At 38.6% G+C, this 22,384-nt stretch overlaps 1 protein-coding gene across 5 annotated transcripts in view; it reads right to left on the bottom strand.

Annotated features, from left to right (window-relative positions):
• The window catches only part of mbnl3 (muscleblind-like splicing regulator 3), a 38,317-nt gene that overhangs the window by 5,568 nt on the left and 10,365 nt on the right, over window positions 1-22,384 (bottom strand). For 4 of the 5 annotated variants that reach the window (XM_061686264.1, XM_061686262.1, XM_061686265.1 and 1 more), the window contains 5 exons: window positions 12,897-13,061; window positions 11,640-11,843; window positions 11,344-11,568; window positions 8,530-8,677; window positions 5,215-5,336 (listed from right to left, as the gene is read on the bottom strand). In XM_061686264.1, the coding sequence (XP_061542248.1) occupies window positions 5,215-5,336; window positions 8,530-8,677; window positions 11,344-11,568; window positions 11,640-11,843; window positions 12,897-13,061 (864 nt within the window). Of the gene's footprint in view, window positions 1-5,214; window positions 5,337-6,829; window positions 6,931-8,529; window positions 8,678-11,343; window positions 11,569-11,639; window positions 11,844-12,896; window positions 13,062-22,384 lie in introns of those variants that run through there. The other variant, XM_061686266.1, reaches the window with a different exon arrangement.

The following is a 22,384-nucleotide window of genomic DNA, read 5'->3' as shown; positions in this document are numbered from 1 at the left end:
ATGTGAATCACGCAAATCCACTGATTCTTTTCCTTGTCGCGTTTAAAGAAATTGGTTAAGATGTGAAAAATTGGTATGTGTGTACCCCGCTTTAGTTCTGCAAACAGCACCTATCAGTTTTCACACCTCAGAATGACACACAAGCTTTTTCACTGTTGGCTGATTTAAAAAAAAAAAAAAAAAAACGAGGAAAGGTTTTAATGTTTGAGTATTTATTTCATATCCTTCCATGAACTAGAACACTCTTTATTCTCACTAGTAGGATCACTTCGGCGTACTAGTAGGACAACTACATGTTATTAGTGAGGCCAAACTACGAGTGGACACTCCAGGTTACGAGTGGGTGACACTTGCCTATTCGTTAGGCCTAGTAGTGTTACTAGTGCAGCACAGAAGTTTACTTCTAAGGTTTAATTGCACACTAGTAGGCCAAAAGTAGCCCACTATGTCACAGTCTGCCATGACAGACAGCCAATCTGTTAGCCAATCACAGTGTGATGCCACAGTCAGCTACATCTCCCTATTTAAGGCTTTGTTGATGATCCAATTAGTGTCAGAGTGTCCGACGGTCATTCGTGCAAGATGCGACAGCGCTACCCCGTGAATCTACTCGCTTCCCGTCCACGACGGAGTTCCACCAGATCAAGTTTCTCTGTTCCTGTTGGCTGTTTGTCCAGCCTTCTGCTTTCGGAACTCGAACGAGAATTCTGACGGCTCAAGGTTGCTTGTTTCTGTGGCTGTTGGATCAGCCTTCTGTTTTTGACTTTTACCCCTACTAGTCTTTTTCCGGGTGCCTGTGGCGGCTGGGGATTCTGTTGCACGATGAACCAAGTGTGAGTTTTCCGTTTGCCCCGTTCTGCTCTTTGCGAATCATGGATTAAGAATAATGACGTTTGAGGATTCCTGACCTGCTATCTGTGGATTATGAAGCATTGCATCATTTTGTCAATCTTCAAAGCCACATCATCGAGTATGAAGTTGACTGCTCTGTACCTTGGCTTTGAAGTGATCTGTCACAATTGATCTTAAAGTAATTATTAAAATAATTTTCCATTTATTCCGATGGTTTGGTGTGCTGTACTTGAGTTTTACACCACACTCGTCCCGTGTCACACTAGTAGTGGAAAAAACTTTTACTCGTAAGTAAATTGTCCTACTAGTGTGCCCTAGTTGTACGAGTGTGTTGATTTGTCTCACTAGTGAGGACAGAGACCGTACTAGTACATGGACCTTAAAATATCAAGGATATGGAATAAATACTCAGATTTTCATAGACAGCAGTTAAAAAAAAAAAATAAAAATCCAAAAAGCATTATGAGGAAACTAAGGCTGGACTAATGGGATGTGTGTTTCTCTTCTTGGGTGGACAAAACTCATGTTTAAGAGGGAAGGTTGAACAAAATAACACTTGTCTCCACATTCTAAGTATTCATCATATTAACTGAGAGAATAACACCCCGTGGCTTAGATTCCTTGAAGTAGCCGACCTTAGAATTGCAGTACAACAGGCAAACAATGTATTTGTTTTAATTTGTGCTAAAGATGATACAGTCACATTTTAAGTGGTTCAAATAAAAAGTGATAACACGCTGATATGTACTTTTCATTTTTTGGGGCACTTTGGGATACAGACTTTTAAAATCTTTTGGAATTCAACATATTTTTATATGTCTAAAAATACGATGACAGAATTTTAGGCAACCACACTGAAAAGAAAAAACAATAATTACACTGAAATTTGAGTTATATATTATCAAGATCAAAAGTAATATTTTTTAGATTTAAGTCGTAATATTTTGAGAATTAAGTTGTATATTTTAGAGAGAAAAGTTGTATATTTTCAAGATTAAACTGGTAATACTGTATTATGAGAATAAAGTTGTAGATTTTTCCAAGAATAAAGTTTAATATTTTTCCAAGAAGGAAGTTGTATATTTATATGTAGATAAAAAGTTGTAATTTTGCAATTAAGTTGTTTATATTTTCGAGAACAATGTCAAATGTTTTCAAGATTAAAATTGTAATCTGTTTGAGGGAAAGTTATATGTTGCAGAGATTAAAGTTGTATTATTGCAAAAATACAGGTGTATCTTTTTCTGGGAATTTTTTTTAATGTTTTCAAGATGAAAAGTCGTAATGTTACAACAAATTAGTTGTATATATTTACAAAAAAACTTACATTATTTAGATTAAAGTGGTAATATTACCGGAATAAGCTCATACATGTTTTCGGGAAAGAAGTTGTATATTTATTTTAGATTAAAGTCGTAATATTATGAAGTGGATAGGTAGAATATCTTTGGAGAAAAAGATTAATATATTTTTGAGATAAAAGTAATATTACAAGAATATAGTTGTACATTCTTTAGAGAAAAGTCGTAATTATACGTGAATTAAGAAAAAAACACCCTTTTGAGATAAAAATAAATGTACTTTCGGACTAAATTTGTAGTTTTATGAGAATAAAGCCCACTATTTTCTAGAAAAAAAGTCATCTTTGCGCCCCAATACTCCTTTGTAGAGTATGCTAGCTAAGAGAGTTCATGTTAAATTAATCCATCACGATAAATTAATCCATGACGCCATAGTTATATTTTATATGGTCACATTTAGCATCTGAGCATTGTATAATTGACAAAACCGTGACGTGATTTATTAAAATGACTCCTGTACAGAGTGTAAAATCTTCAGCACCAACTAAGCAAATACCGGTACTTATTTCACACAATTCACTGTCGCTACCACACTGACAAATAAGACAGCACAGCTGCCTCAGAGAGTAAGTCACAACACCAGCAATGTGTTCACAAATATAATCATTAATACACAAAATTAAACAAAGTGTAAGGACATTGAGGGAATTTGAAATAGGCACATTTGAATTTCTATAGAAGGGATTCGCAACACACAATTTACACAGAAAACAACCAAAAACCTAAAACAATTCCTTTGTTAACTTCTGACTATCTGCGGCTGGCATATTTACAGTCTGCCAACTTTGGACTGTCACAAAACAATCGGAACATTTAAAGTTTAGACTGCCCTTCAAGAGCCGTAAAACAGGAATTTTATAGTGTCAAACATTCAACCTAAAAGGCTTCAAAACATAATGAAAATGACACAAATGATGTTTAAAAAGTCCATGTGTACATTATAATCCAGCATTGCGTAAAATGGTGCAGCTCCTTTGCATATAACAGCAGACTTTGGCCCGAATGAAATGTCTTCAATCATTGTGACACTCTAACGTCGTCATCATCATCATATTACTTGTGGCTTAAGACCAAAATGAAGCTTCTAGAAGCTAACACCATGTTTTTTTTTTTTTTTTCCCACAATCAAGAAAAAAATTTAACACAGTGACTCAAATGAAAATAACTGTCAGAATTCCACCCGTCTATTCAGTTAATTATGGTTACATTATTCCTAAATCCTTCCGGAAACATTATTTTACTTCTACCGTTGCGTATATAGTAAATATACTCTTAATTAAACACATTAAAATCTTTCTGTAAATGGCTTTTTATTAGTATTATTTTCTTTTACTGTACTGTACATAACTACAGTGGAAGTTTTTTTAAATGTAGTTTTCCCATAGGAATCATGGAAATTGAGTTCATCCACTCAAACTGGTCAGACTGTCCAGGCAATGTTTGAAGTAACATTTGAACATTCTTAACTGGTGTTCAAGTGTAAAAAGAAGAACAGTAAAAACATCATTTGTGCACCTGCCCTCATTTTGATGACGACGATGATGAGTGAATGAAACTACTGTAGTTATTTCTATAACGAAAACTGTTCTGTTGATATCATCCTCTAATTATTCTCTGTTCTGTATTTTTATACAGCAGAGGTTTGTTTATTTGTGATTTATTCATTTTTATATGGTCTCTCCATATTATGAATTTTCACCTATCGAATGTACTTTTGTAGTTTTTTTAAACAATATGGCAGGTGACTGTATGTTCCTTATTGGACTTTTGTGTTTGTGTTGAAGTCTGCAGCTGAGCAGCTCAAACAGAAATCACAACCAACTCAACACAGTAAGACCAACCAAATGTAACACAAGTTAATAGTGAAAGGTTTTACATGAAAGGCCATCTGTAAACACGTCGTGACCACAAAGCACGTCTGCCACAAATCTGTCTTTCGACTGGTCTTCATTTCATTGCTTCTGAACAGTCAAACAGTTGGGCTGCCCTCTAAGATGAGTCCAACTCATAAAGGGGGTTTAGTTTTCTGTTTGTGCATGTCTTACATTTTACAAGTCGAGCCACTGAGAACCAGAATGGGCCAACTCCATTTGTGTCATGAATACTGCATCCAAATCAAGGTTAAGTTCCAATTTCGAAACAGTCCCTTATTGCTCAAAACAGTCCCTTATTGCTCTCAGCACTTTTCCAGATTCATCACTGCAACACTGGCAAACTCCAATTTCTGAGATGGATGCACCCATTACACCAGGCTTCACCCACATATAGAAGGTCGGTCCATTTTTGCACCCGCGCTTTTCCGGACACATCAGTGTAACACTGGGGCAACTCCCATTTCCACATCTCGAAAAGTGAGGTTCATAGATTGTTAGAAAGTAAGTAGTTCTGTAGCTTGTGTCATTGTATGTAGTGTATGTGAATTTTATTTACCATCTTTCATGAAATATTGGCAGATTTAATGGATGTTTGGACTTAGATCACTATTGCACATTTCTTTTTTTCTAATCCTAGTTTGTTTGTTTTTCTTTTAGGCAACCTAAATGATTCTGATTGGGATCCAATCTATGAAACTGAAGAGGAGGACAGTACTTCAATTGTGCATAAAAGTGCAAGCAATATGAATATCCAATATGATCCAAGTCCAAAATTATTATATTTGGCAAAATGACAAAATCTGAGGAAAACAAACATTTCTGTAAAAAAAAAAAAAAATATATATATATATATCGCAGCCATACAACTTTAAATCACTCTCCTACCAAATGACAAAAAAATGGGGTTAGCCCACTCTAGTTCTCATTGGCTCAGCATGCACGTATGCTGCACTTTTAAGGTGTTGGTATGTACTGTATGGCTGAGAAGAAGGTGGCGTCTCTTAAGCACAGCCTTCAAACTTGGCGTGCAGTTGGCGAGGCACACGTTTGTCTTTTATTTTTTGTCTTCTTTTTATTTCTTATTATTTTTTTAAGGGATCTTAAGTGATGTTTGGAGAAAGGCTTACTGAATCGAGGGCCACGGGAGCCACCATCAGCAGTTTGGGCACGGGACACAGGTGAGCCTCCATGTCCATGGGGACACACGGGAGCGCCAACGGATCGGAAGTCACCAGCTCAGAAGGGTCTACTGGGAGACACAAGAGAAAATGGGGGTTGGTTCATCATTGTTTTATTTGGTTATTTGTCGGTTTAAAGTACAAATTAAAAAAACAATTATAGGTGAAAAGTATTATTTCTTTACTGCAAATAATGTATCTTTGTTCGCCTATTGATGCGTGTAACGGTTAGTGACAGAGAGAAGAATGAAATGCTCTTCCACTAGATTGAAGAAGGTACAATCAACCTGTGTATCCACTTGTTGCCATTCATACAAAACAATAACAGCTAAACACGCCCACATTTCACAAGCAGAAAGTTAATTTGCATGTAAATTAAGATGAGATCATCATTATTTTAATATGTATACATTTTGTGACATTTCTGTTTGGTTTTGTTTGATGATTTTTTTCTCATGTAAAATATGTGCCATGGCTCAATAACAGTTGGGCAACACTGCCTTAATGACCAACCATACAAATTGAAGACTTAATTTATTTGTAAGTGAGCAAAAATAAATTCTGCAAGACATCAATTAACGTTTGAGCTCATTTGCTCGTATGCAAAATGCACCGACAAGTGTAGAAAGATGAAATGTGACCACAACGCACACCTGCACGCACTCCCACACACATACACACACAAACACGAATACACAAAATAACAATGTCGATGACAACGGTGAGTGAATGGAAAGCTGTTTCAGGATTTATTTGATATCCTTGATATCCAGCTCGATGTCCATGTACTACTTTTGGTGTACTAGTGGGACAACTACATGTGACTAGTGAGGCCAAACAGTGCATGAGTTGACATTTGGGTGCTACAAGTACGACAGGTGAGAGTGAGAATAAGAATAATTTAATTATGGGACTAGTTGTACTGGTACCACACAGTCTTTAATTAGCCAACAGTTATGACGCACTAGTAGCATGTAGTTGTCCTACTAGTATGGCCAAGTTGTTCGACAAGTGGGGGAAAAGACAGTACTAGTACCTGGACCTTAAATTGGATATCAAGTACAGTGGAACATTGATAAAACTGACCCCGATGTCACGGCTATCGGATAAAACAGACCATCGGGACTGAACAATGTGTCCAAAAATAGTTTCCATTTGTCACTTAAAATGCCGTTGACAAAGTCTGGTAGTTCTAGAATTGTCCGTTGCTGTTTACTGGTGCCGTGGCACAATGCAGGCAGAGAATGGAACTGACGTATTGCCGGGTCAGAGATATACAATATAACTAGATCCAATTCCAAAAGACGTGCCTTCCGTGCCTACATGACGGCCATGTTGAATGTGGGGCATTGATGTAGCGGCCATGTGATGATGGTTATATCTATTGTCCATTGTACATAGAGCAGAGAGAGAGTGACATGGCTGCAGTGCTGAATTGTCTTACTGGAGAGGGCAAAGAGTGTACTAGTACACGGACCTTAAGCTGGATATCAAGGATATGGAATAATGCTCCAAAGGCTTTCCATACCAGACAGCTTGGTTAAAAGACAAGATGAGGGCAAACCTGATCGGAGGTGGCGGATTCAGCGAAAGGAACATTGGCGACTGCGCTGGAGGCCGAAGAAACAGTGGAGGAGGAGGCGGGCGCGCCGTGCATCATGGGAACTTTTATTCAGGCGGGTCAGACAACAGTCAAGAGGACGAGGATGGGAAGGGGGGGACAGGAATGATATGGTTACCATGGCAACAGGTCAAGCCACGTCGGCAGGATGAAATCGGACGAGTATCGCCAAACACGCAAACAAAATAAAAAACGCAATTGTCAAGTTTCCCAACAAATAGCCAAAGGAGTCATACAATGTGATCAGAGTGCGATATCTGTCAATTGTATTCAAAATGGACATGAACATGGAGAGAGCATATGATCAATAAACAACAGGCCTACAGTAAGCTTTACATTAAACAAATCTAATGAAACATTAATAGATTCAAAACTAAATCATAATATTGGTTACATGAAATTGTTGTTTGTCATTTATTGTTTTGATCTAGTTGCATTTCACTGGGCTTCACTGCTTCTTCCAGTGTGTGTATAAATGGATGTTCATGTTTTTTTTTTTTTTCGTCCTATCAAAATTTAGCCTCTGTGTGTTGCCATGTCAATCTAATCTGCCCAGGGACTTCAGAATCAGTCGTACATTCTTTCATTTCATTTCACCTGGACAAAATATGTCTTTGTTCTTGGAAAGATTATGACCTTTTTCATGACAAGGCAAATTTTTTTATCCTAAAAAAAAAAAAAAAAAAAAAAACAATCAATCAGAATTTGTTGTTGTAAAATTAAGAACTTTTTTCTCGAAAATAGGTAACTTTTTAATTGCTATGGCATTTACAACTCTTTCAAGAATATATATATATTTTTTTGCCAATAAAGACATATTTTGCCAGGAATGAAAGCTGTACAGTAAACTAACGAGAATAAAATTTCATTTTTGAAATTCACGTGTTAAAATATGACTCTCTTCTTTAATGTCATAATATAACGACTTTCTAAAAAAAAAAAAAGAATATTCTCATAAGACACCTCCTTTTATTCCTGGCAAAATCTTTTCTCTTGTGAATAGTAGTTTTTTCCTTGAAAAAAAAAACACAATTTTAGTCTCATAACATTCCAACATTTTTTTCGAAGAAAATATTAACATTATTATTACATTACGACTTCAATGACTTTAGAATTCAGAATTATCAACTCGCAAATGATATCTTTGTTTTTGAAGATTATGACATTTTCCCCCCTCAATAAACCCCTGACTATTCTCATAACATGACAGCTTTTTTCTCTGTAAAAACATGAATTTGTTCTGGTAACATTATAACTTTGTCTTGGAAAAATACAACTTTAATTTAATGTTATAATAACTTTATTTTAAAAAATATGACTAGTCCCGAAAGATAATGATGTTTTATCCAGACAAAATGTCTCTGTTCTTGTACAGAGGACTTTTTTTCCTTGGAAAAACAAAAAAAAGAATCTTGAAAAAAAATACAACTTCATCCTCATAAAATGTTTCTCAAAAAAAAAATAAAAAATGAATTTGTTATATTAACTTTACGACTTTGTTTCTCTAAAACAGGCAACCTTTTAATTACTAGGGCACTTCAGGGTACACATAGCAGTTATGTTTAATTGGTGCTAGGATTTGAGGGGGTCTTTTGAAAATTGTCTTGTTCGAGAAACCTCTGCTGTTGTACCCGCTTACTCACCAGTGGAGATGAAGGCAGGCTGTTGTAGCTGCATGCTGGCCAGGGCCTGCTGGTAGTGGAACACGTTGGGGTTGAAGACGAGGCTGCCGTTGCTCTTCTCCAACATCTGCCTCTTTGGCAGCAACTGCACGCCCGCCGCGGAATGACCCTGACCACGCCGACCGTGGAACATAAAACAGCATAAAGCAAACAGACTTTCATGAGATAAAATTAAATGGTTTGGTTGAACATTTTTGCTGTTTAAATATACAATGTTGAAAAGTTTTTATTTTTTTATGTTTCAGTTTTGCAGTAAACGTCAATTCGGAGTGACAAACAGCTTGAATGTTGTGAATGTAAAATATGCACATTGGCTCGATAAACATTGAGAAACACTGCCTGGTTATGATTATGTTTTCAAAAATAGAGCCTACTAATAATAATTTCATGTCTTTATAATGGTTTTAGTGAGTCATGGATGCAAATGCATGATGATAAAGATGCCTGTAATTTGACTTGCATATGTTTGTGTTTCTCGCCACCAGAGGGCGTTGCGGTATATAATAAGAGCTAAAATTTACTAGCAGTTAAACTTGGATCAAAAAAATAAATAAAAAAAATCACCTCTTCTTAGGATGTTTTTTAAAATTAGTTTATTAAAAAAACATTTTATATATATTTTTTGCAGTTATATTTTTTATGGCAGCACAGTTTACTTGTGGTTGTTTGTCTGTATGTGCGACTGCTCGATTGGCTGGCGACCAGTGGTTAGTTTGACAGTAAATTCCAACAGGTAGTGGTAAACATTATCAACAGCTTGAAGCTTCATTTTGAAAAATATTCACTAATTATATCAGCCAAACTGCTGCTTGTTGTGAAGTGAGCGGAGCCACCTGCCGCCATACAGCGCTTGTATCTCAAGTTTAGGCTCACAAATCAAAGTAAAAACACGGCCGAGCGACGGCTTGTATCGCGAAAAAAATCATAAGTCGGGTCACTCGTATCTCAAGGCACAACTGTAATTGTTTGTGTGGTATTAGTTTTGGGCAGACTGTTTTTTAGGCAGACTGTTTTTTTCGTCTTGTGATTTAGATGAGCATCATTTTTGTGACTAATTTCTACAGAAATTTTGGAAATTACAAAGGGTACACATAATTACTCCTCCCACCGTACCTACAGTGGGTACGGAAAGTTTTCACACCTACTTAAATTTTTCACTCTTTGTTATGTTGCAGCCATTTGTTAAAATAATTTAAGTTCATTTTTTTCCTCATTAATGAACATACAACACCCTATATTGACAGAAAAAAAAATATTTTTGAAATTTTTGCTGATTTATTAAAAAAGAAAAACTGAAATATCACATAGCCATAAGTATTCAGACCCTTTGCTGTCACACTCATATATTTAACTCGGGTGCTGTCCATTTCTTCTGATCATCCTTGAGATGGTTCTACACCTTGATTGGAGTCCAGCTGTGTTTGATTATACTGATTGGACTTGATTAGGAAAGCCACACACCTGTCTATATAAGACCTTACAGCTCACAGTGCATCTCAGAGCAAATGAGAATCACGAGGTCAAAGGAACTGCCCAAAGAGCTCAGAGACAGAATTTTGGCAAGGAGCAGATCTGGCCAAGGTTATAAAAAAAATTCTGCTGCAATTAAGGTTCCTAAGAGCACAGTAGCCTCCATAATCCTGAAATGGAAGATGTTTGGGACGATCAGAACCCTTCCTAGAGCTGGCCGTCTGGCCAAACTGAGCAATTGGGGGAGAAGAGCCTTGGTGAGAGAGGTACAGAAGAACCTAAATATCACTGTGGCCGAGCTCCAGAGATGCAGTCGGGAAATGGAAGAAAGTTCTAAAAGTTCACTGCCGCCCTCCAACAGTCAGCGCTTTTTGGCAGAGTAGCTTGACGGAAGCCTCTTCTCAGTGCAAGACACATGAAAGCCTGCATGGAGTTTGCTAAGAAACACCCGAAGGACTCCAAGATGGTGAGGAATAGGATTCTCTGGTGTGATGATACCAAGATAGAAATTGTTGGCCTGAATTGTAAGTGGCATGTGTGGAGAAAACCAGGCACTCCTCAACACCTGTCCAATACAGTCCCAACAGTGAAACATGGTGGTGGCAGCATCATGCTGTGGGTGTGTTTTTCAGCTGCAGGGACAGGGAGACTGGTTGCAATTGAAGAAAAGATGAATGCGGCCAAATACAGGGATTTCTTGGACGAAAACCTTCTCCAGAGTGCTCAGAACCTCAGATTGGGCCGAAGGTTCACCTTAAAAAAAGACAATGACCCTAAGCACACAGCTAAAATACCGAAGGAGTGGCTTCAGAACAACTCTGTGACTGTTTTTGAATGGCCCAGACAAAGCCCTGACTTGACCTGAAAATGGCTGCCCAACCACGTTCACCATCCAACCTGACAGAACTGGAGAGGATCTGCAAGGAGGAATGGTAGAGGATCCCAAATCCAGGTGTGACGAACTTGTTGCATCATTCCCAGAAAGACTCATGGCTGTATTAGCCCAAAAGGGTGCTTCTACTAAATACTGAGCAAATGGTCTGAATACTTATGGCTGTGTGATATTCCAGTTTTTCTTTTTTAATAAATCAGCGAAAATTTCAACAATTATGTTTTTTTCCTGTCAATATGGAGTGCTATGTGTACATTAATGAGGAAAAAAATTAACTTAAATGATTTTAACAAATGGCTGCAATATAACAAAGAGTGAAAGATTTACGGGGGTCTGAAAACCCTCCGTACCCACTGTACCTACCTACCTACGTAGGATTTACCTCCCTACCTGTGGTGTTAAGTGTAACTCACCAAGGCCGCAGAAGCTGTGTTGTGTCCAGCTTTGATCCTGGCCTGCAGGTGGGTAGGAGGGTGGAAGTACTTGCACTTGTCCCGGCCGCAGCGCCCCTTCACGTAGTCCATACAAACGATCACTGAGTTCTCGTTGCAGTCTACCATGCCGGCCTCCACAGGGTGCGCGTAGCGACAGTCGCTCTCCCCGCGCGTGCAATTCCCACGCTGGAATTCCCGACAAACCTGCGGGAGCCATGATCTGAGTTTACCTTTCGACGTACACAAAAGGTACACAAAAGATGTACGTGCCGTACCTCCAGCTTGTCTGTGCGTGCGTGCTTTGGCGTGGTCGTGCCGTTGCCTGTGGCTGTCAGGCCGGTGGGACTTCCAGGGACTAGTAAGGGAGTACTGGGGAGCAGGTCAGGCATTAAGCCCATGCCCGGGCCCATGTGACTCAGGTATGGACTGAACGGCATACTGGGACTGGTTGCAAGGGAGGGCGTCATGGGGAATGTTGTCTATGGGTTTCAGAAAATGCTGTTAATCAGATCAGTGTTTCCAAACATTTACTGAGCCCACGCACATATTTTACATTAGAACAATCTCATGGCACAAGACCAAACAACAAATGTCACCAAAATGACACACTGTTCATTGGTACCTTCACTTACTAGGGCCACAATGTAAATGCTGCTCCCTGTGTGTGTTAAAGGAGCAGTTATTTGAAGGTTGAGAAGTACTGTAATATCTTTGCTCATTTCTATCAGCCCGTTTATGGGATTTTCCATTACATGTTAGCATTAAGCTTGAAGACGTTTTAAACAAAAATAAATAAAAATAACATAAAAAAAGATGTTTACATGAAAACAAAATTTTAATGAAAAGGAGCAGCGAGAAGTATAAATCTGATATTTTCTGCCTTTTTTTTACTAGATAATATTGCCAAATTTCCCTTTTAGACTCTCTATTCAAATACATCCACCAAAATCTTCTGAATGATTTTCAACCTATTTTGCACTTTTCAACCTATTTTGCACTTTCTTAATTAACAATTTCATCATTATTTAAAACCTTTTATTTATTGAGCTTTTTAAATATATTGAGTTTGACTCTTTTGTTTCTTTGTTGAGGTTGTTCCACATCTTCACATACTTTTGTTATTACTGTATAATGTTTGGTTGAACATTTTGGTGGTTTAATATACCATGTTTAGCTCTATTTTCATTGATGTCAGTTTTATAGTAAACTTCAAATGGATTCACAAATAAACCTTATTTGGAGAACTGTGCGATCGCTCGTCTTCTTGCCCTGTCTTCAAAGTGATGTTAGACAATAGGAAATGAGTGCGAACAGGTGCTAAGGAATCTTTTATAAAGTGTGTTTTTTTTTTTAAGTTTAAATGTGTTGAAACCGTCTGGGAGGGGTTTAACTATAAAAAATATATAGTCTCTCTAAATTGAAAATTTGTACTTAATCGCAGGTGGGTCTGGAATGTATCCCATGTCAAAAACGGGGGTTCACTGTACCGCTGAATTTTAAGAATTGAGAATGTAGCACATTGGTCCACTCACGATGGGCTGCAGCTGCGCTCCGGGCAGCATGAACTGCATCTGTTGAGCCAACATGGCGGCAGCGGCCTTCTGCTGGATCAGGTTGTTCCTGCCGTTAATCTCCAGCTGGGTTTTGAGGTGCGGAGGAGGGTGCAGGTATTTGCAGTTCTCTCGTGCACAGCGGCCCTGAGGAAAAGAAGACAGGTGACACACTGCAGCGACTCGGAATACATGACCATATATTCACTTATGAAACAATATGATGTTATCAGGCTACCACAAAAGATGAAGTTCAGTCAGAGGAGGACATTTTATTTCAAGCATCACATTACTCAGATCACCTTAAAACAAAGGTGCACTTGTATTGTCAGAGTAAAATCTCAACATAATTATTTGAAGGGTTGTAAAGTGAACCCCCATTTATCACAGGCCTCCTCTGTCATTGATGAAAATCTGCAATAGAGACCATATAAAAATAACAAAATAGTTTTACCCCCCCAACACACACACACACTTTAAACACATTTAAACTTATCAAAACACACAGACTTATTAAAAGACTTAACAGTTGTTCCCACTCTTGCTGTCAAGAAATGTGTGACTATCGTACAACAAACATAAAGGAGACGTGCTCGCACAGCTCTCCTAATAAGAGCCAAAGTGTGCTTGTTTCAAGCTTTTTGTCACTCCCAGTTGACGTTTACTGTAAAACCGACATAAATGAGAATCAAACATTTAAACACCAAAATGTTCAACCAAACCATATCATTTCATCGAATGAAAGCCTGCTAGATTAATGCTAACATATAATGGACCGGCTTATGAAATTTGCTTGGTTACGGTAACTCAATGCAATTCATTTTATTTTTTGTTTTTAGAGCACTTTAAAACAACCCCAGCTGCACACAAAGTGCTGTAAATTATCTAAAAACAAACGTTGTAAAAACAATTAAACAAATTAAAACAATACATTATTAGTGACATTAAAAACAATAAAACACTAAAACAGTGCAGTCTCATGCTGAGTTGAAAGCCAAAGAATAAAAATGGGATTCAAGACAAGTTTTAAAGAGGGACAGTGAGGGGGCTTGCCTAATAATTAGGGGCGTTTATTCCACAGAGATGGACCGGCAACGAAAAAAGCTCCATCCCCACTGAGCCTCCGTTTAGTCCTCAAGGAGCGTCTGGTTGGCTGACCTGAAGCAACATACAGGAGTGTAGGGGTGGAGCCGCTCAGAGAGGTAATGTGGGGTGAGACCATTTAAAGATTTAAATACAAATACAAGAATCTTAAAAAGGACTCTAAAATGCACAGGAAGCCAGTGAATGTAGGCCAGAATTGGGGTGATGCCCTCCCTCCTACATGCTCCAGTTTGGAAGCGAGCAGCAGCGTTCGGAGCCAACTGGAAACATCTGAGGGAGGACTGGTCGACTCCAAAATAAAATAATTCAAAATCTTCAAACAACTGCTACATTAACACACACGGAGCAGCAACACATACAAACAGAACATACAGTACAACAATACTCACAGGCTTTTACCATGTTTTTCTGCTCTGTGGGAACAATAACCATTACTGCAGCTTTGTAGGGGACCTTTTTTGCCTTTTACTCTTGCTCTTAATTACATCCAGTAGAGCTCCGTGCTGCCCGGCATATTGTGGCATAACGTAGTATGACACTGAAGGCGTGCAACTCTAAATTGGGACTTGCCTGTATACTCTAAAAACCCATTAAAAAAAACAATCACTTAAAAATCTGCGAAATAGAGGAAGAACTATGCTTTCATTAACAAATCATCTTCAAGCATGACAATGCACCATCTCAAAGAAATTCTAATAGAAAATCTCCAAAAACTCATAAGTTTAAGGGATCGATGAATTGTGAAGCTATTATCAAATAAGGGTCCTATGTCAAAATGAAACTTGATTTATGATGTTTTTGATTGAAATTGATTTTGATTTCAGTAAATATGACCTCTGAATGTTCCAAATTCAATAAATGACTATTTCTGTTGTTTAGAACTTGTCAAATGTCTTGAAACTGATGTGCATAATAATTTGGAATGGTGCATTTTTATTTTTCAAAAAAATAATGTTATCATTGGAAGGTTTGTTCAAAATTGAATTCTATTCTGACAATTGATGACTTGAAAATTATGCCGACTGTCATTTGTATCAACTATGTCGGAAAATCAGAGAAAGATATATCATTTGCATAATAATTTGGAAAGCAGTGTAAGTGACAGGCCATCTAAGATTCTTTGAGTTAAATTTAGGGCCAGACAAAAGTAAGAATTAAAAATGTTTTACTCTTCCTTTCCAATCATCGAAAGTGTTGATACAAAAGTTATTGTGGATTTGCACATCATCATTTTGTATTGCACTTTCTACTTTCATAAAAGGAACAAAACAAAAAATAATAATCAGATCTACATGTAATCATTACAAAACTTGCCATTTTTTACATTATCATTGCAAAATATCAAAATTTGTTAGCTAGGCGTCGAGTGGGTTTTAAATACACGGCGGCATTTTGGAAGTTCTGCTGAAATAAAGTACTAATGAGGCCTCTGAGGAGCTTGTGCTGGATAATTTATGAGTAATGTGCCAGCCGTCTCTAAAACTGTAAATGGTCAGACACGCAGTTGGCAATGTTCTGTCTGAGCAAAACATCTACATGTAACTGCAATACAATTGTGCAATAAAAAGTCCATCCATCCATTTTCTCTTGCACTTAGCGTCACAGGTGAGCTGGAGCCTATCTCAGCTAATTTGAGGGTGAGATGTGGGGTACACCTGGACTGGTCGCCAGCCAATCCCAGGGCACATATAGACAATTATTTACACTCATATTCGCACCAATGGGAACTCGTAAACCGAGGGCCCGGTATGTGCATGATGCAATGCTGTTTTACCGAATTAAAACTGATATGACTTCGATGAGAGGACTTAGATAGATCTTGAAAGGCGCTTATAAATCAAATTTATTTTCATTACTACAGTATATACAATGGTGCCTTGCGATCAGTGCCTTGACTTTTCCAAATACGAGCTGTCATTTGACCAATGTTTTTGTCTTGAGGCAAAATTTGAGATACGAGTGTTTCAGACCCCCACCACTAGATGGCGACAGCAAACGGTTCCCCACAGAAGAAGAACAAGGAAGGACAATGTTTTAAGTTAATTCATTCGTGTTTTCCGTATTTGCAGGTTATGAGGAGAGCAAACCTTATAACTGTGTGTTTTTATACATTAAATAGAGTAAAATAGTGCAGTCAAAAGTCTTTAATAAAATACAACTGTTATGTTCAACTCACGCAAAATATTTGCAGCGGTTTTGGAATTTTTGCCAGTGGCAAACAACAAGTTGACCAAACAAGAGTGACAAGAGATAAAGCTGGTGTGTGGAAACAGATGGTCAAGTCTCACCACCTCAAGTTCAGTATGTGCAACACACTCGTAAATTGAGGAACTGGTAAATAAACGTACCACTGTTCTTGTATGAAATCTGTCTGTCTTAGTCAGGATTATACTAAAATATATTTTCTCCAACTGTATTTAAATTCTCGACTGAGAGCCAACCTTCAGTTTTGTAAATTCCTCATTCATTCCCATTAATGCCCATGGAAAGTTTGGAACCCTACCTATAATGAACATAGAATATTCTGTTCTTGATCCTGTAATCCGTATACAGTGGAGCCTCACAAATTCCATTTGTTCCATGACCAAGCTCATAACTCAAAACACTTGTATCTCAAATCACCTGTCCCCATTGAAATGAATTGAAATCCCTTTCAATGGTTTCAGCCACCCCCCAAAACAAACAAAATAATTTATAATGTGCTGTTCAATTTAAAAGAATACCAGCATTCCATCATATTGTACTTTATAAAAATCATACAATTATGACAATAAAACAGAGTCACTGATGGTGTAGTGGTACATTTGCCTAACGTGGGTGCAGGTTCAGTTCCCACTCAGTGACGGTGTGTGTGTGAGTGCGAATGGTTGTCCGGGCCAGTTCAGGATATAGTCTGCCTTTCGCCTGAAGTCAGCTGGGATAGGCTCCAGCACCCCACAACCCTAAACAGGATAAGTGGTATTGAGAATGGTTGGATGGATGGACAATTAAATAGTGTGTAAAGAAATTACAGTTTTTGCCACCTTTATTTTTTTTGCTTCAATTCAATGGACGTTGCAGTGCTCCTTTTGGTGTTAGCACCTTGGCCACCTGGGGGCAGTATAATACTGACATAGAAATACACAATTCATGGAGATGGTTACAAATTATGCCCCTGTAAGCCGCAAATATTAGTCCTTCTTTGCAGAGGAAAAAAAATAGTTGCCTTTGAGTATTGTTTTATCTGTCTACGTGTTAATCCACCTTTTGTGTTCATATATATCTGTTGCTAATGGTTTATGACGCAGCAACACCAATGCTATTTGTTTGTTAGCATTAAGATACCGGAATTTAAGGCATTATGTTAGGCATTAGTTATGTTTTTTTTCATATAAAAACTGGAATTATCTTTGTTTATGTTTAGTTTGACAGTAAACCTACACTGGGCATGGCATAAAGCAACTTGAAACCTCTTTTTTAAAATAATTTATCACTGTCTGTCAAACTGCTGCTTGTTGTGACATGAATGGAGTTCACTGCCACCATATAGCGCTCGTATCTTAAATTTTTACTCACAAGTCAAAGCAAAAATTTGTCCAAACGACGGCTCGTATCTCATAAAATTCGGAAGTCTGGTCACTCGTATCTCACGGCACCACTGTACAGCCAAAGCAATTCCACAGATCGGAATCGATTAGTATTAATAGCTAAACACGGACGGCGGAGTCAAAAGAAATGATTTTACTTGTGCAATAATGGCCTAAGAGGAGTGTTCTGGCTCTTTGCTGGTGCAGGAGCACCGCAGGTCAACAGGGAGGGAGGGGGGGGGGGGTGTGAGGGGGGGTGCTGGGCGGTGGGGTGTGGGGGGACTGCAGTTGCCATTAACCCCCCTGCAGAAGGGCTGTTAAAAATTACCTCTGCGTAGCTTCCACCAGCCCCATGCTTTGTCATTAAGCCACACCCACACTCACACACGTCATCTCTTCACCAAAGCATCCACAGAGAAAAACGGGGAGTAAAAAACAAAGACAAAGATAAGCTGACGTCACCATGAAAAAACTGGAATGGATGATGTGCTATCTTGTGTAAAAAAAAAATTAAAAAAAAGCCGGGGAGCTATACCAGGGATTGCCAAAGCTCAAGCACAGTGTTACCTCATTATATTGTTATCCTACTTGCAAACATTCATCTTACATACATTTTGAACATACACTTCTGTGTTAGTAATTGTAGTACCACATTGCACCACAAAATGCCGGGCACCATTGTGGTCTACTGGAAGACTGGCAGTGAAATTAAGAGCAAGAGGGAAAGACAGAGAAGGTCCCCTACTAAGTGCAGTAACAGTTTCTACATGCTGCTTCATGTGTGTAAATTAGCAGTTGTTTGAAGGCGTATAAAGTAATTACTGTAACAGCTATGCTAATTTATGTTAGCCTGTCTATGGCGTTTCCCATTATATGTTAGCATTAAGCTAGATGGCGTATGTTCTTAAGCTAGATGACGTATGTTATTACATTAAATTTTTTGGTTTGAATGTTTGAATCTCTTTTGTTTTACGTGTCAGTTTTACAGTATACTTCAACCTTTGAGTAACAAACATCTTGGAGACCTGTGCAGGCGAGTCTTTTTTTTCCTTTTCAAAGTGATGCTATACGATAGTCTTGATAGTGAGACCAAGAAAAGAATACTTTGAAAAGTATGTTTTAATAAGTTGCAATGTGCTTTAATACATTAAAATATGTTTGAAGTGTGTGAGTGGGGTAAAACTATATAAAAAAAAATTTTATATATGGTTTCTTAATAACACAGATCTTCACCTATTGCGGGTGGTTCTGGAACATATCCCACAAGATGACTATCTATCTTGAAAAACCCATAAATCGAGTCACCCTTATCTCAAGGCACCACTGTACATTGTGGGCGTGACCTTCCTCAGGCACCAACTTGAAGTCTCTCTCTCGACCTAACCATCATGACCTAGGGGCTTGAGACAATCATATGTGACCTCGATGCGTCCTCTTGGCCTTTGGCATAAAACAGCAGCAGGCCTCTTCCTGCCCTCGATGCCACCAACACCGAAGCAGACTGTTGCTCGGTGCTAAAAACAGCCGTGCCACTCAAGAAGATCAAACTATCCAATGGCTACGCACTCCTGTGCTGTTGCTAGGCCCCCCTCTACTCTCCCTTCTCCATCTCCCTGCTGCTCTGGAGGACATAATGCAGAAAAATGGAACAATAATAAATTCAAACTCAATAAGCAGGGAGACGGTGGCCGCTGAATTAGCTGCTACACAAAGCATATTGTCTGACTCGCACTTTCCTTTTGCGGCAGGAAACCTAACGTCTCGCAAAGACACAACTATAATGGCTGAATGCAGCCTCTTCGTAGGTTTTTGTTGTAGTTTTGGGAATAAGTAAAAGGCCGGTGCCAGAGGACCTCAGGACCTGTGAGGGTCGACATGAGAAATCAATCAACCTAATATGCCTGTGAGTATTGTTATATGCTGTTTGTATGTGTTGCTGCTCAGTTTAAAGGTTTATAATCACTGCACCATCTATGCTAATTTCCGTTAGGCCGTCTATGGCGTTTAAATGTTAGTATTAAGCTAGAAGACTAACTAGCTAATGTTTTATTTTGATTTTGTATTCATTTATCTCAATCAAAAAAAAATTAAATTAAGATACACAATTTTACATATATTTAGTAAATTTAATTTAATCAAATATTGGTTAATAAAGTTAGAGTTTAGAAGTTTTCTTTACACAAAAGTAGTGCTATACCACCATTTTGTGGCATCTTGGTCCCATGTAACTAACCTGAAAAATGTCCTTTGAATATACTTAATTTGAACTTGTACATCAGTTGCACATAATTAAAATGTCATAATTACACCCTCTTCTCAATTAAATTTATTATAACTAATATACAGTAATTGAAAATGAGCATTAGTTATCTTTAATTACTACTAGCATTCTATCCATCCATCCATCCATTTTCTGAGCCGCTTCTCCTCACTAGGGTCGCGGGCATGCTGGAGCCTATCCCAGCTGTCATCGGGCAGGAGGCGGGGTACACCCCGAACTGGTTGCCAGCCAATCGCAGGGCACATACAAACAAACAACCATTCGCACTCACATTCACTCCTACCTAGTCTCCAATTAATGCATGTTTTTGGGATGTGGGAGGAAACCGGAGTGCCCGGAGAAAACCCACGCAGGCACGGGGAGAACATGCAAACTCCACACAGGCAGGACCGGGGATTGAACCCGGGTCCTCAGAACTGTGAGGCTGACGCTCTAACCAGTCGGCCACCGTGCCGCCCTAGCATTCTATTAAAACATTATTTTGTTGCATTAATTTAGCCGCTTACACCTAAAATTGGTTAATAAAAATACATTTATTCATTTTTGATTAATTCATCTCACACATTAAATAATGGATATATTGATTTATTGTAAAATAATGCTGGTACAAAAATACATGTAAACAAATTGCAAAATGATTCATAAAATTAATAAATTATCAACACATTTTAAAATGATAATGATCTATTTTATTATGAAAATTAACAATTTTACATACACATTTTCAGTTAAATTATTATGTAATTTTTTTTTTTTACCTCATCTATAAATTACCTGGCCCATCTGTACATTTTAGAAATCCAATGTGGCCCTGGAGCACAAATGTTTGCACACCCATGGACCAAGGTAATATGCATGTGGTGAACCTTAAACCTTGATGCAACCATTACATCAATTGTGTACTGGGACTTGTGGCACAAAGGTTCATTCAAAGTCTGAAGGGAGTAAAGCAACATTTTCCGATGGTTTGGGTTGTGGTTGCGCAGAAAAGGCGTGTGAGTCAGAAGCGCTGCTGCGGTGATGTTGAGGACACACCAGTGACCAGCACACATCAGTAGCCGAAAGGACGTAACTCTTTGGGAAATTCACTTACTATTTCTATTCATGGGGGATTGAGACCGACCTTGCCAAGAATAGTGGAAAACCAGAAGTAATTGACACCACCCCAAAATGTTTATAATTGCCTATGGTGTTTCTTGATCAGAATCTGAGCACCTGATCGTCGACAAAGGGGGCTAGGTTTACTCATGAAATTTCACGATTGGAAACTGATTGTCGACGGATGTACTGTCTGGGCCTTCCGTCATGCGACAAATTTCTCAAGCCCTGGCTCCAGGTCTGATTGTTTAAAAAATGTTTTTTTTTTTTTTTTTTTTGTTCGGCCCGGTACCAGTCTGCAGCCTTGTGGTTGGGGACCTCTGCCCCTAAGATGCCAAAGATAGAAGTTTTCTGATGACAAAAAAAATACCTGACGCTGGGATCTATGTGGCTGACTGGTGTATGGGGTGGCCAGCAAATGTATAGGGGTGGCCCTGGCCACCCCCAAATAGCAGCTCTGGCTACCACGCTGCACACGGCAGAGACACTGTAGCCTAAATAATATAAAACACTTAAGGGAAGAAGTATTCTTTTCAGGTCGTGGGCCTAGCTTGATGGCCAACTCCACACTGTAGTGGTAGAAATGGGCCAAGTTATTATCAAGGAAGTGGCAAATTGCCCCAAATAGCCACTGCATGGAATAAGGGTGCTTTGTACTAATAGAGTTGGGCAGGGCCGACTCATGCTAGGCATCCCGCTTGCGTCACCTGGCCACCGTTTTAGCCACGCCCCAAAAAATCTGGACAACTGAGATGGTGAAAACGAGCTTAATGCTGCAGTATATCACAACAAATCAGTACTAACTTGTTCTCATTCTTTGCACATTTTTTCAGCCCTTACCTTCAAACATATTTAATGCATTTAGAAAAAAAACCCGAAAATTATTTTCCTGGGTATTTAAGGAGGTTCTCCTCGGATCACACGGCATACCTCCAACGAATTCATCAGCCAGACGGCAACAAGTCGACGTGCAAACAAAAAGACACACCCGAAGGTGCCACATCTTTGGAGGAGATCCATATTTAAGTTGTCACGTTTGTTTGGAACATTTCCAGGGGAACCTGTTCTATTGTGGTGCTCATGAATGCACAAGGAGTGGTTTATTATACTAATTAGCGGGTTGAAGGTACAGTGGTACCTTGATTTACAAGTGCCCTAACTTGGGACTTTTTCGAGTAACGAGCTGTTGCTTGATCAATTTTTTTGCGTTGTGTTGCGAGCCAAAATTTTAGTTACGGGTGAAAATGAAACTCCTCAACTCACTTCAGTGTAGTTCCCTGGCACCAAGGTGCCACAAGATGGTGGTAAAGCACTACTTTTGTGTAAATAAAGCTCCATATCTCACTTCAACATAGTTCATTGACACCATGATGTCACGTTGGCAGCAAAGCACTACGTTTGTGTCACTGAAGATCCTTAAC

Source organism: Phycodurus eques, chromosome 9 (assembly GCF_024500275.1).
Source record: "Phycodurus eques isolate BA_2022a chromosome 9, UOR_Pequ_1.1, whole genome shotgun sequence".
NCBI lineage: Eukaryota > Metazoa > Chordata > Actinopteri > Syngnathiformes > Syngnathidae > Phycodurus > Phycodurus eques.
The sequence above is the reverse complement of the archived record's forward strand: the minus strand, read 5'-3'. Positions and strand labels throughout refer to the sequence as shown.